General features: G+C 35.6%; 1 protein-coding gene across 25 annotated transcripts in view; it reads left to right on the plus strand.

The window, feature by feature from the left end:
* TRIP12 (thyroid hormone receptor interactor 12) overlaps positions 1 to 12131 on the plus strand; it is a 160134-nt gene that overhangs the window by 101218 nt on the left and 46785 nt on the right. For all 25 annotated transcript variants that reach the window (XM_032277983.1, XM_032277984.1, XM_032277975.1 and 22 more), the window contains 7 exons: positions 3873 to 4021; positions 7045 to 7080; positions 7160 to 7255; positions 8010 to 8102; positions 8294 to 8455; positions 11150 to 11218; positions 11310 to 11475. In XM_032277983.1, the coding sequence (XP_032133874.1) occupies positions 3873 to 4021; positions 7045 to 7080; positions 7160 to 7255; positions 8010 to 8102; positions 8294 to 8455; positions 11150 to 11218; positions 11310 to 11475 (771 nt within the window). The remainder of the gene's footprint in view (positions 1 to 3872; positions 4022 to 7044; positions 7081 to 7159; positions 7256 to 8009; positions 8103 to 8293; positions 8456 to 11149; positions 11219 to 11309; positions 11476 to 12131) is intronic.

The raw sequence follows: 12131 nt of genomic DNA on the forward strand, positions 1-12131 counted from the left end.
TCTCATGCCTCAGCCTCCGAGTATCTGGGACTCTAGATGCACACCACCTCATATGGCTGATTTTTGTATTTTTAGTAGAGACAGAGTTTCTCCATGTTGACCAGGCTGTTTTCAAACTCCTGACCTCAGTTGGTCTGCCCACCTTAGTCTCCCAAAGTGCTGGGATTACAGGCATGAGCCACCCTTGTCTGGACTCTATCAGTTTTCATGGTTCCCGAACTCAGTACCTGTCTGGTGGGGCTAGTTTATTTCAGCACGTTAACATCTTATGACTCCCTAAAGCACTACAAGCTTCTCTTTTCCTTCTGCATCGGAAGTTAGCAAGCTATTGCCCAAGGGCCAAATCACGACTCCTGCTTGTTTTTATACTGCCTGTGAACTCTTAAGAAAGGGTTTTACATTTTTGCGTAGCTGAAAACATTTTAAAATAGTAATATTTTATGACTTGGAAATTAAATGCAGGTCAAATTTCAGTATCCATAATGTTTTATTGGAATACAGTCGTGTTCATTTGTTTATATTAGTCTTATTTCTGTGGCTACTTTCCAGCTATAGTGCCAGAGTTGAGTAGTTGCAGTAGAGACCATATGCCTCTAAAGCCCAAAATAATTACTGTCTGGCCCTTGAGAGAAAACGTTTGCCTGTCAAACCCTGATATACAATAATGTTTTTCAAAATGTGATTTGTGGACTCTTGGTTCCTGAGAAAGACCCTTAAATGAGTTCTATAAGGTCAAAACTAAATAATAGTTACCAAAATTTTTCCTTTTCTACTTCATTAATGTTTGAACTGCTGGTGCAAAAGCTGTAGTGAGTAAAATTGCTGGGACCTTAAGTATCAAAGCAGTGGCACTAAATGGTGCTAGCAGTCATTGTGTTTTCCATTGCCTAGTAAAAATAAATCAGTTTTTATCTAAGATGCTCTTGCCGAACCAAAGTTTATTTAATTAGGTCTCTACTCCCAAGACATGTCTTTTTAATAATCTTTGGAACAAAATAAGACCAATCTTTTCCATGTTCAGTTGACTCTTGAACAACATGAGTTTGAACTGTGCCAGTTCACTTCTTCATGGACTTAAAAAATACAGTTAGCCTTCTGTATCCATGAGTTCTGCGTCAGCAACCAAATTCAGATTGAAACTACAGTGTTTGGGCTTGGCGAGGTGGCTCATACCTGTAATCCCAGCATTTGAGAGGCCAAGGTGGGTGGATCACCTGAGGTCAGGAGTTCAAGACCAGCCTGGCCAACATGGTGAAACCCCATCTTTACTAAAAATACAAGAAAAAAAAAAAAAAATCAGCCAAGTGTGGTGGTGGTATGAGCTTGTAATCCCAGCTATTGGAGGCTGAGGCGGGAATCACTGGAACCCACAAGGCAGAGGTTGCAGTGAGCTGAGACTGTGCCACTGCACTCCAGCCTGGGCGACAGGGAGACTCTGTGTCAAAAACAAACAAACAGCAACAACAAAAAACAGCATTTGCAGGATGTGAAACTTTGAGCATATGGAGGGCCAAATTTTTATATCCATGGGGCAGAATGTAAGACTTCAGTATGTGTAGATTTTTTAGTATCCATGAACAGTCCTGGAACCAATCTCCTGCATATACCAAAGGCTGACCATATTTCATCTCAGATAACATACCACAGATGGAGTATAGGTACAGACAGAGTCAGTAATCCAGCTGTCTTTTGATAAGCCTTTTATTAAAGTCACCGGTAACAAAAGTACGGTAATGCTACTCTTCTCATTGATTTTCTTGTTTTGGAAAATAAGGACTTTTAAAATCAAAATTGTTTATATTAATATGTAATGAGTTAATTGGCAAATATTTAAAATGTTTCTATTTTAAGAACATATTTTAAAATTATCAATAAATATAATCCACATAAACAAAAGTGCTTTGTGGTCCCTCAGCAGTATTTAAGAGTATAAAATGATTCTAAATTCAAAATCCACTAATCTGGGAGTTGATTTCTCCTCACAGATCAGAGGATAAATTAGGTTTTGGATATGGTTTTGGCTTTTTGTTATTTTCAATTCAACATGTTATTTTTAGGACCATCCAAAGTGTTTATTGGTTGTTTATTATTGATCATTTTGGTTATTCTGTATAAGATCCATGTTCTTACAGTTGCCCACCCCAGTGGTTATAAGACCTCCATCCAGTCACGTACATGTCACTTCTTTCTCTTAGGTGGTTGTGCTTTTAGACTATGCTTCATGTGAATCCTTTTAAAGTCAAGTTAGAATCAGCTGTGGATTCATTTATTTTCACTATTTTTCTATTATTTTGTTTTGCTTTCCACATTATGTCAACACAGAAGTGATAACGCTGCTCTCACTAGAATTGATATTATTTAGTTTAAAATTGTTAAACGGTATTTCTCTGAACTTTTCTTCCAGTGTATTTTTGGATGGATTTTTAATTATGGTCAAAGTAGGTAGACAGCGATAGCTATGGACTGCAGTAGCCACAGTCTTAAACCATAAAACAACTTTCATGTATTGCCACGTGTCCCTTGAGAAGTGTATGCCGCCAGGAATATCACTGAAGTTCGATAGAAATTACTAATTTGAGTTTTTATGAGAATTCCACATTCATTGACAGTTTCCAGACATATATCCCATTTCTACACATTTCAACACTTAGTGATATAGGACTGGGAAAATATGCAAAGAATAACTTGGAAAGGTCTGAGAAGTAAAAGAGCTTTAAAAGTAACATCATTATATAAGAATGGTTAAGTGTTAATTGAATTAATTGTGGTTTCAAGTAGGAAAGTGTCCAGGGAAAATGAAACCACATTCCTAGACTTTATTATTTTTTTTTTTTTACATTAATTGACTGTTTTTGAGATAAAGTCTCACTCTGTCACCCAGGCTGTAGTGCAGTTAGTGGCATGATCTCAGTTCACTGCAACCTCTGCCTCCCAGGTTCAAGCAATTCTCCTGCCTCAGCCTCCTGAGCATCTAGGACTACAGGTCCATGCCACCGCCCCCAGCTAATTTTTGTATTTTTAGTAGACGTGGGGTTTCTCCATATTGGCCAGGCTGGCTTCAAACTCCTGACCTCAAGTGATCCACCTGCCTTGGACTCCCAATGTGCTTAGATTACAGGCATGAGCTACTGCACCCAGCCTGTAGACTTTATTTTGAAGTGTATTGTTCAGCTTAATGACAACTTACTCCTCTGTGGTTGTTGAGTCTTCACAATTTTCAATTGTTGGAGTAATGGAATTAAGTCTTAAAAGTAGAAACACTGTGATAGCCATCATCTGTGCAGGAAATGAAAGAAGATACAAGGGTTTATAATTGTGTGTGTGTGTGTGTTTTGTTTTTATTTTTACAGAATATTCTTTCCATTCTCTTTTTTGTTAGATACATTGTTGTGTCTTTTTTATTTCCTTGCCCTTTCACTGTTAATTGCATTCTATTCATTCTGGTGCAGATATTTGGAGGTGTATAACATTTCCTTTGAAGTCTGGGCATCATTGTTTAACAGATTTTTATTATTGTAGAAAGCCTTGCTTCACTAAATTTCTTCACTGTATTTCTTTAAAACAGTAATGTTAAAGCTATCAATTCATATTGGTCTTATGGATATTTTTTTTTGTTTTTGCTATACAACCAGTCAACTTTTCAATTAAGAAGACAGAAATGTATAACTGTGTGAGCATGTTAAGGCAGAGTAGATCCAACTAATTTAATTCTTCCTTCACTATATCAGCAGTGTGCCTTGGCCCTGGTATAGATCTAGTCTTTCATTAGGATCCAAAGAAGATAATCTATCGGTTACATTTTGGGTCACACCTTACGCCTAGTAGTAATTTTCTTAAATATTTAAAAATGATAATTATTTGTTTCTCTGAAGGTTCTAAGGCCCAGCAGCTACTGCAAGGATTACAAGCCAGTGATGAAAGTCAGCAGCTTCAGGCGGTTATTGAGATGTGTCAGTTACTGGTCATGGGAAATGAGGAGACACTGGGAGGGTTTCCTGTCAAGAGTGTTGTTCCAGCTTTGGTAAGCATAGTGTTTTTCCCTCGTTTTACATCATTTGTCCTCTGAAATCTGCTGGTTTTTTATTGACTGTATGATTATTTTTCATTATTAATTTTAAAACATGGTAGAATTAAACGAGGAGTATATGACTTGGTGCTTTTATTTCATACTTATAGATGTCAGCAGTTGCTAATGAGTTGGCAAATTTTCTAAACCATTTTTTGATGAATGGTCACCTGATTTTTGATACTTAAATGACTGGTTTCAAGTTGTTCACCTCACTTGTAATACTTTGACTCTTACCATGTAGAATGTACATGCTAGCCTGGTGATCCATGGAGCAATAGTCAGGGGAAGCTCTCTTTAAGTTGTATTTGGGGAACCAGAAAGGCGTCATATTTAGTAAATGTGTACATGGGCATACTGCTCAAGCCATATGATATGTATATGGATCCTTTCAGTTTAAAAGGTTTTATGTGTGCGTGATGGCTCACCCCAAGGCGGGTAGACCACCTGAGGTAAGGCATTCCAGACCAGTCTGGCCAACATGGTGAAACCCTGCCTCTACCAAAAATAAAAAAATTAGCCAGGCGTGGTGGTGTGCACCTGTAATCCCAGCTGCCCTGGAGGCTGAGGCAGGAGAATTGCTTGAATGTGGGAGGCGGAGGTTGCAGTGAGCCTGCACTCCAGCCTGGGCATCAGGAGCAAAAACTCTGTCTCAGAAAAAGAAGTAAGAGACTTTAAAACATCTTTTTAATGCCTTTTCAACACATCTGTGAGTTAATATTTTCATATGAGATATTTATTAACAGCTTGATTCCTTAAACTTTTAAATGAGAAAACAATAGGAAGAAAAATTGCCATTACCAAATGTAGGCACCTTAGCACAATACAGCTTTTAAATAGTGGCTTGACCAATTTTCTTTGTTCAAAATTAAAGAAATTGGCTATAATTTAAGATTAAAATTTGAGTCTAAATCAAATACTACCAAAAGACAAACAAACATGATGAGTACATTTGTAGCATGTTTATTTTGGAAATTATATCTAAATACCATCTAACTCTTTTTGTGTATCCAGTAAAGCTGACAAAAAATATGATTACATTTGTATCATGTTTTATTTTGGAAATTATAGTTAAATACTATGTCTTTTTGTATATCCAGTAAAGCTGGCAAAAAATGCAGTTATGATTGGTACATCGTATTGTCCCGTTTGATCAGATTATCAAGTTATGGAGATAACTTGAGTTTTAGGGAGAGAGCTGAGTAAAGAAAGGCCTGTGAAATACATGGCGACCGTCCTTATTCCGCTTGTTCTTACTTGGATGGCTCAGCTCTCCAGTTTGATAAAGGATATTACAGTTTCTTCACCTGCCACCTGTATGCAGAGAATAAAAGCCAGTTTCCAAATCTTATCATTTCCATTCTACTAAAAGTTGTACTTGTTGCTTTCTGAGTGTTTCATAATAGCAATGTTACTAACCTTTCAACTTTCAGATTTTGCCTATGTTAATATCCATTCTTAGAATGCTGATTTGTTCAATAGCTGACTTCTGTGACCTGAATCAGACTTTCATTTGTTTTATTGTTGTTGTTCACTAAGAAGTAGCAACAAATAACTAGGCTTACCTTATACTATCTATAGTTAAAATTTAGCTTTTATTAGTTAAAGAAGCCATTAAGTCTAGGCAGAAATGTTGATACATAATTCAGTTTACTTAATGTGCTGATTGTTAATTAGATTTAAGTACCTAATTGACTTGCACAAGTGTGCTGATGCTATTAATAATGGCTGTTATTATGAGTTATCTAGATTTATCACAAGTGAATATTATTTGTATCTGTTCATCACAATACAGTAATGTGACATAAATAGTCGTTGTTGGTGAAAGGGGACCTGTTTTTACCAGTCCTTCCCAAACACGGTCTAATAAGGTCATTTAATAATTGGGGAACGTACTCCTTTTAACGTGACAAGTCCTTTCAAATTAGACTAAGTGTTTTAAGTGACTGATATTAAGTGATTTGATAAATTGTTTTGTTTTTGGATCCTTAATGGGGTGTGTGTATATGTTACGGTGTTTGTATGTGACTTTAAACAAAAATAGTTCTTAGGACTTCTGGTATGTAGGTATACTTTACCCAGCACAATTCAGGGCTGAGAAGACATTCATATTGAATGATTATTATGTTAGAATATCTGATGTTCGTTGTTGTTATAAATTTAATTGAAATGTACTTATAAGCTTAAATTCAGTGCATTAGAAAATTTCCATTGAACCAGAAGATAGTGAATGGCTGTCTTACCCCCAGGGAGGAAATTTCTTTGGTGACTCAGCTGCTTCGAGAGGATAGAGTGTGTATCCCCAGCAGTTTTGCATTCCTTCATTAGAAAAAACATAGCTGAAATCTGCTTAAGATCTTTTCACAAGACGAACTAAAACCAGATATTTAAACTTATGCATATATCGAGTAATTATATTAATTTGGCTCTAATTAGTGCACAGTTTCTGATGTGATCTATCTTGTGTTTAAATCCTATATTAACTGTGTATTTTACAGGTGAGTTAAATGATGCTTACTGTTTTAGAGAAGCTTGTTCACAAGAGTTTAAGTTACAGTCCTGAATCTGTGCTGACAGTTGGTAATTCAACAAATGTCAGTGCATTGCTGATCCTGTTTGTTTATGTATCTGGTATTTATTAACACTGGTAAGTCCTCATGGATATATTAATAGGCTATTGAAAGGGGTTAGAGCTACCAAAAGGATAGGTTGTAAGTAACAAGAAGGCTTTGTTTGTGACCTGTATCATGAGGTGATGGTTATCTAGCAGCACACTCAAGTCAGAGTCACTGTATGTGATGAACCATCCTGAGTGTAATCATTTCTGTGTATGTCTACTAGGTTTTATTTTGAAGTTATTTTTGTGTGGTAAAAGTTACGATTCATACCTTCCATTTCAGTTGAAGAGGAAGAAATACCTCTAGGATTTTCCCTACGAATATAGCTTCTAATACTTTGTTGTTTTTTTTTTTTAACAGATAACGTTACTTCAGATGGAGCATAATTTTGATATTGTAAGTATATACTATATTGTTTTTAATGGTGTGTATTTAAGTTTTGAGTTTTTATTCAGTAAAATCTCTTCTTTTCTAGATGAACCATGCTTGTCGAGCCTTAACATACATGATGGAAGCACTTCCTCGATCATCTGCTGTTGTAGTAGACGCTATTCCTGTCTTTTTAGAAAAGGTGATCCTACTTTTACCCCACTTGTTCAAAAGCAGGCATAGGGAATCAAGTTTCAAACTCTTGAATTTTAGCTTCTGTTATCTAAAGTATATTTTTTAGCCAAGATTCCCGAAGAATGTTTCATGTCCAGCAGATCAGTAGTTTGAAGTTGGAAGATAAATCATTTATAGAATCAGCCTAATTTGTAATTTTTAATAATAGCACATTAATATAAGAACTTTAAGAGAAGAACTTTAAAGCACTTGATTAAAAATAATATAATTTCTAGAAAACATCCCGTTGAGGTTGATAGCTATTTATACCCTCATTATGTAGCTGAGAAAGATGATTCAGTGGTGAATAGAAATTTCTCATATAGTTTGTAGTAAATTGTGTTTTTGGTCTGTCTTACGGACCTTTTTGTTTGTTTAATGCACAACAAAATTTGCTTTATCTGATGAAACTTGCAATATGGTGTAAAGTTTAAAATCTGTTTTTAAATTTTTGTTAGGTAAAACAACTCATCTATTTTAAATCTGAAGATTTAAAAGTTATGTAATTGGGTTTGGTTTATTATGTAAAACATCTTTCAGTATCTTAAAACTGGTTAGAAGGAAACTTTTGGCTATACTTACATCCTATGGTGGGTTACATGTTAGAGATAATATACATTGATGTAAATTAGAGAAAAATACTGTTTTTATGTATGTAAAACATATGTTATTGGAAAGGAACTTTAATGATAACCTTATGGTAACTGTTTATATGTTCCCAGCTGCAAGTTATTCAGTGTATTGATGTGGCAGAGCAGGCCTTGACTGCCTTGGAGATGTTGTCACGGAGACACAGTAAAGCCATTCTACAGGCGGTAAGTGTTGTTACTTAGGACTGCATTTCACTTTATGTAGAAGTTTTTAAATCCACATTTATACTAGCTCCTTGATTGCAGTTTTGTAAGATATACGTCATTTCCAAAGTAATGTGCTAGACTTTTTACTAAATTATTTTTTATTGCTGATAAAGGATTTTTCTTTACCTTAACAGTTTTCTATATTTTAGGGTGGTTTGGCAGACTGCTTGCTGTACCTAGAATTCTTCAGCATAAATGCCCAAAGAAATGCATTAGCAATTGCAGCCAATTGCTGCCAGAGTATCACACCAGATGAATTTCATTTTGTGGCAGATTCCCTCCCACTGCTAACCCAAAGGCTAACACATCAGGTAAAATATGAATCTATTTTATGTGCCATAAAGTGTTTTTTTACTTTTTAAAAATATTTTATTTTTTTTTGAGATGGAGTCTCACTGTTAGGCTAGCGTGCAGTGGCACGATCTCAGCTCACTGCAACCTCCACCTCCCAGGTTCAAGCGATTCTCTTGTCTTAGCTTCTCAAGTAGTTGCAGTTACAGGCGCACACCACCGTGTCTGGCTAATTTTTGTATTTTTAGTAGAGATGGGGTTTTGCTATGTTGGCCAGGCTGGTCTCAAACTCCTGACCTCAGGTGATTCACCTGCCTTGGCCTCCCAAAGTGCTGGGATTACAGGTGTGAGCCACCTTGCCTGGCCACTTTTTTTAAATGACAATTTCAATTAGTGTTTTAAATCTGTCAGCTTCGTATATAATCAAAAAAGTTCTGATTCACAATTTTTATTAATATCCAGTTATGTGCCATATTAGGTTATTTGATAAAATTTTGGTAGATTGATTCAAATGAACAGTAATTCAGATGTTTGATGATTTTAACTATTTTGACTTTAAGGGATGGATTTACTATTTCAGCAAACATTGAATGTCTATTATGTGGTATGATCAGAGTTTCCTTTTGGAAAGATCACCCTTTCTTGAAAGACATTGGAGGAGGCAGATGGGAAGAGGAAGATATAGATTAAGACCAGAAGAGAGACTAGACTGTGTCCCAAACAGAAATGAAAAATGTAGATTGTGACTGTCTGGTGTTGGAGAAGAGCAAAAGTGATTATTCTGGCGGCAGAATCAATGGACCTGATGATACAGTGTGAAAAGCAGGGTTTATGGGCCAGGGATAGTAAGGACAAATCATGAGTTCAGCTTCAAGGGTATGGAAAAATTGAGGGTTTTTTTTTTTTTTTTTTTTTCTTTTAAACTATAGAGAGAGATTTTAAAGCATTGTTTGTTATTGCTAAAGATATTTCTAGAAACCCGGTTTTATAATTGCCTTTACAAAGAATGCTTAAGACCCCAGAGAAATTAGGTTTATAAAAATATTTTTAAATAAATTAGGAAATTTTTTTTTGTTGTGTTTTTTTTTTGTGTTTGTTTTTGAGACTGAGTCTTACTCTTTTACCCAGGCTGCAGTGCAGTGGCATGATCTCACTGCAGCCTCCGCCTCCTGGGTTCAAGTGAGTCTCCTGCCTCAGCCACCTGAATAGGTTGGATTACAGGTGTGTCCCATTAACGCCTAGCTAATTTTTGTGTTTTTAGTAGAGACAGAGTTTCACTATGTTGGCCGGGCTGGTCTCGAACTCCTGGGCTTAAGCAGTCCACCTGTCTCAGCCTCCCAAAGTGTTGGGATTACAGGTGCGAGCCACCATACCCAACCAAACAAGGGACTTATGTAAGATAAAACAGTAATGAGAATTGAATCACCCTAGAGCCTTTTGCTTCTAAAATGATCAAAACAAAGTAGTGATATTCATTTTTTTTGAATGTGTTTATATATTTATTTTTAAAAAAATAGTTGGCTGGGGGCACAGTGGCTCTCACCTGTAATCCCAGCACTTTGAGAGGTGAAGGCAGGTAGATCACCCGAGGTCCAGAGTTTGAGACCAGCCTGACCAACTAGTGAAACCCTGTATTTACTAAAAATACAAAAATTAGCTGGTCATAGTGTCATACACCTGTAATCTCAGCTACTCGGAAAGCTGAGGCAGGAGAATCCCTTGCACCGCAGAGGCAGAGGTTGCAGTGAACTGAGATCGCACCAATGCACTCCAGCCTGGAGACCGAGCAAGACTCCATCTCAAAATAATAATAATAAAAAAAAATAAATACAAATATAGTTAACTGAGATAATCTTTTCTGTAGTCTAAAACTATATTCTCTATGTTATGTGATAATTAGTTCCATATGATATTCTTTAGAAATAAGACAGAATCAGAGAAGTTAAGTAGTCACTATTTTGTAACACTCTTTCTAGATTTATTTAGTGGCAGTGAAGGTTTAGGCTATAGGCTTTTATAATACCTGAATTCTCATTTTTTTAAAGGCAAGCCGAATTTTTACATATGAAGTCCACTTACAAATTAGGAAAAATCAATGTCTATCAAAACATTAGTGTAGCCAGTAAAATGTTCTTTCCCTTCTTTTTATGACAATTATTTCGAAAGTTTTGTCAGTGATGTCACTGTTTTTATGGCAAATATGGCAAATTGTTTTTATAGTGAAACTTCTTCATATGAATTCTATTTTTTGTTTTTATAGTGAATATTACAAGTCTATTCTCTATTTTTAACATTCTCAATAAACCTCTGGTTCTTGCACCTTTTCTTTTTCTAATTTTTTAGTTTGTACCTACTTAAACATTTCTACTTGTAATGCTTTTAAAGGAAAGTAGGCCATTTATATATTTCTTTAGTATAATATTTGTTTAGATATTGAGATTGTATAAGCACAATAGTTCTTCCTTTTCTGTATATTTGCGTTTATCTAGTAGGGGCCTTTATACAGGACAGAGGTTGGTTTGATTCCTCTTTGTTTCCAAATTGTAATATTATGACTGTACCTTGCTTAGGCCTATTTGCATTTTCAAAGCTGACATTTACTAATTGAGCTTGCCTTAAAGAATCTGGGATTAGGAAGAAGATAAAATAGTGGTGTATGACAGTGAAAATGCTTTATACTAACAAGTTTTATTTTCCTTTATTTAAAAAAATAGGATAAAAAGTCAGTAGAAAGCACTTGCCTTTGTTTTGCACGTCTAGTGGACAACTTCCAGCATGAGGAGGTAAGTGTTTTAGTCTTTGGTAGTATTTTTATGAGGTTGTTGAATTGCTGAATCTTGATGTAATGATTCCTTTGTTCTTGTGTTTTTGAAGAATTTACTCCAGCAGGTTGCTTCCAAAGATCTGCTTACAAATGTTCAACAGCTGTTGGTAGTGACTCCACCAATTTTAAGTTCTGGGATGTTTATAATGGTGGTTCGCATGTTTTCGCTGATGTGTTCCAACTGTCCGACTTTAGCTGTTCAACTTATGAAACAAAGTAAGTGCAATTTTACAGTTCTACTTTAAGCAGGAAAAGTGGCTTGTTAATTCTTCATTAATAAGTAAAGTCAACATAAGCTGAGCAGGTGGAAGAGATTGACTAGTATCATAGGCACTGGAGAGTAAAGTGTTAATATGTGGTAAATTTTTGTTGTAACAATATGGTAATCTTGCTAACATACTCCTTTTAAAGTATAGATTAAATATTTCCCCTTGGTGTTTCTAGGGCTAACAATACAAAGTCATTAATTTCTGTACAATGCGAGTCACATAACCATCCTTGATTAGGAGAAACCTGAGTTTTATGTTTCAATAACCAGCTGTCTTCAGCTTATATAGGTTGCTTTTTCTGCACATACTAGATTTTCTAGCAGTTTTTCTGATTCCAGAATGCTTTCTTCCCTCAAAAAGTTGGAATGTTTTTGTACTGATGAATGTCTCTGATGTTTGCTGATTTGGTGTTTCTAAACCTTTTCCAATCTTACCCAGTGTGTGGGAGATAAAATGTTACTGCACTGCTCTCGTGGTTGACCATTTCTTTCTTAATCCTTAGACTTAACAAGTTAATGTCAGAGAATTGTGGAGCTTTAGACAACATCTGTACGTTATAATTTTCTTTTTCTTTACACTTTTTGTAGAGACAAGGTCTCATTG

This window comes from Sapajus apella, unplaced genomic scaffold, assembly GCF_009761245.1.
Source record: "Sapajus apella isolate SASKATOON/1434 unplaced genomic scaffold, GSC_monkey_1.0 scaffold10, whole genome shotgun sequence".
Taxonomy (NCBI): Eukaryota; Metazoa; Chordata; class Mammalia; order Primates; family Cebidae; genus Sapajus; species Sapajus apella.